We start from the raw sequence: 1,306 nt of genomic DNA on the forward strand, positions 1-1,306 counted from the left end.
CTACAAAAGTTTCTGCAGTCTTGACGTCGCGCAGAGGACTGAGAGTGCCTAGTTCCCCAGCCTGCCCTCGGAACTCATTGCGCTCACCCTCGCCACCAGCACCACCCGCCGGACCGGGTGCGCCCCTCCCCTCATAACGGTCCCCACAGCCCACTTCCGGTCCCTTCGCAGACCCTGCGACAACCACCACCCCGCCCGGAGGACCCCGCCCTCCGCTGGTCGCCGCACTCGCCCACCATGGTGGTGCTCCGAGGCCTCCGCCGTGGCCGCCACAGCCGATGCCGATGCCGCTGCCCGCTCCGGGACCCTCGCGACCACACCGCTTTACCCCGCCTGCTCCCCGCGCCCGCGCTGCCTGCCCTGGGCCCGCTGTCGCAGGTGCGCCAGAACTACCACCCCAGCTGCGAGGTCGCCGTCAACATCAACGTCAATCTGGAGCTCTACGCCTCCTATGTGTACCTATCCATGGCCTTCTACTTCGACCGGGACGACGTGGCCCTGGAGAGCTTCAGCTGCTATTTCCTGCGCCAGTGGCACGAGAAGAGGGAGCACGCCCAGGAGCTGATGAGGCTGCAGAACCTGCGCGGTGGCCGCATCTGCCTTAGCGACATCAGGAAGCCAGAGCGCCAAGGTTGGGAGGGCGGGCTCAAGGCCATGGAGTGTGCCTTCCACCTGGAGAAGAAAGTCAACAAGAGTCTCCTGGAGCTGCACCAGCTAGCCAAGCAGAACGGCGATCCCCACCTGTGCAACTTCCTGGAGAACCACTTCCTGAACCAGCAGGCCAAGACCATCAAAGAGCTGGGTGGCTACCTGAGCAACCTGCGCAAGATGGGGGCCCCTCCGGCAGCAGGCCTGGCAGAGTACCTCTTTGACAAGCTCACCCTGGGCCGCAGCCAGAAAGACACTTGAGCCCAGAGGGGCCCCGCAGCCACGGGGTGCCTTCCCCGGGTACGGCCACCAGGCGGGGCGTCCATGTTGCCCTTTCAGAACGTTCTCTTCAGTTTTCTCCTCTCAGTTTTACCGTTGTTGGCAATAAAGTTATGTATTCTCAAAGCAATAAAGGTGTCCAGCTGACGCGTGTCTGCAACACTCGCACCTTTTAGGAATCAGGGCACATCTCCATGCAGGTTTAAAAAGTAGGTATCCAGCAGTCTCTCCACTCAGCTCTGCCCCATCTGCATGCAGCTCAGGATCTGCGGGGGTGGAGGGAAAAGGTATTCTATGGGTCCCTGGAAAACACATTAGTCTTCCCCTTATAAACTCTGAGGGCATGTGGGATAGGGTGAGGTGAGTTGGGGTGGGATGG

At 61.4% G+C, this 1,306-nt stretch overlaps 1 protein-coding gene across 1 annotated transcript; it reads left to right on the forward strand.

The window, feature by feature from the left end:
• The first annotated feature begins 382 nt into the window (after window positions 1-382).
• LOC102120982 (putative ferritin heavy polypeptide-like 19) lies at window positions 383-1,074 on the forward strand. The gene is given in 1 exon segment (XM_005593274.5): window positions 383-1,074. A coding segment is annotated over 1 exon segment (609 nt). The 5' UTR covers window positions 383-465.
• Window positions 1,075-1,306: the final 232 nt, after the last annotated feature.

This window comes from Macaca fascicularis, chromosome X, assembly GCF_037993035.2.
Source record: "Macaca fascicularis isolate 582-1 chromosome X, T2T-MFA8v1.1".
NCBI classification, from domain to species: domain Eukaryota; kingdom Metazoa; phylum Chordata; class Mammalia; order Primates; family Cercopithecidae; genus Macaca; species Macaca fascicularis.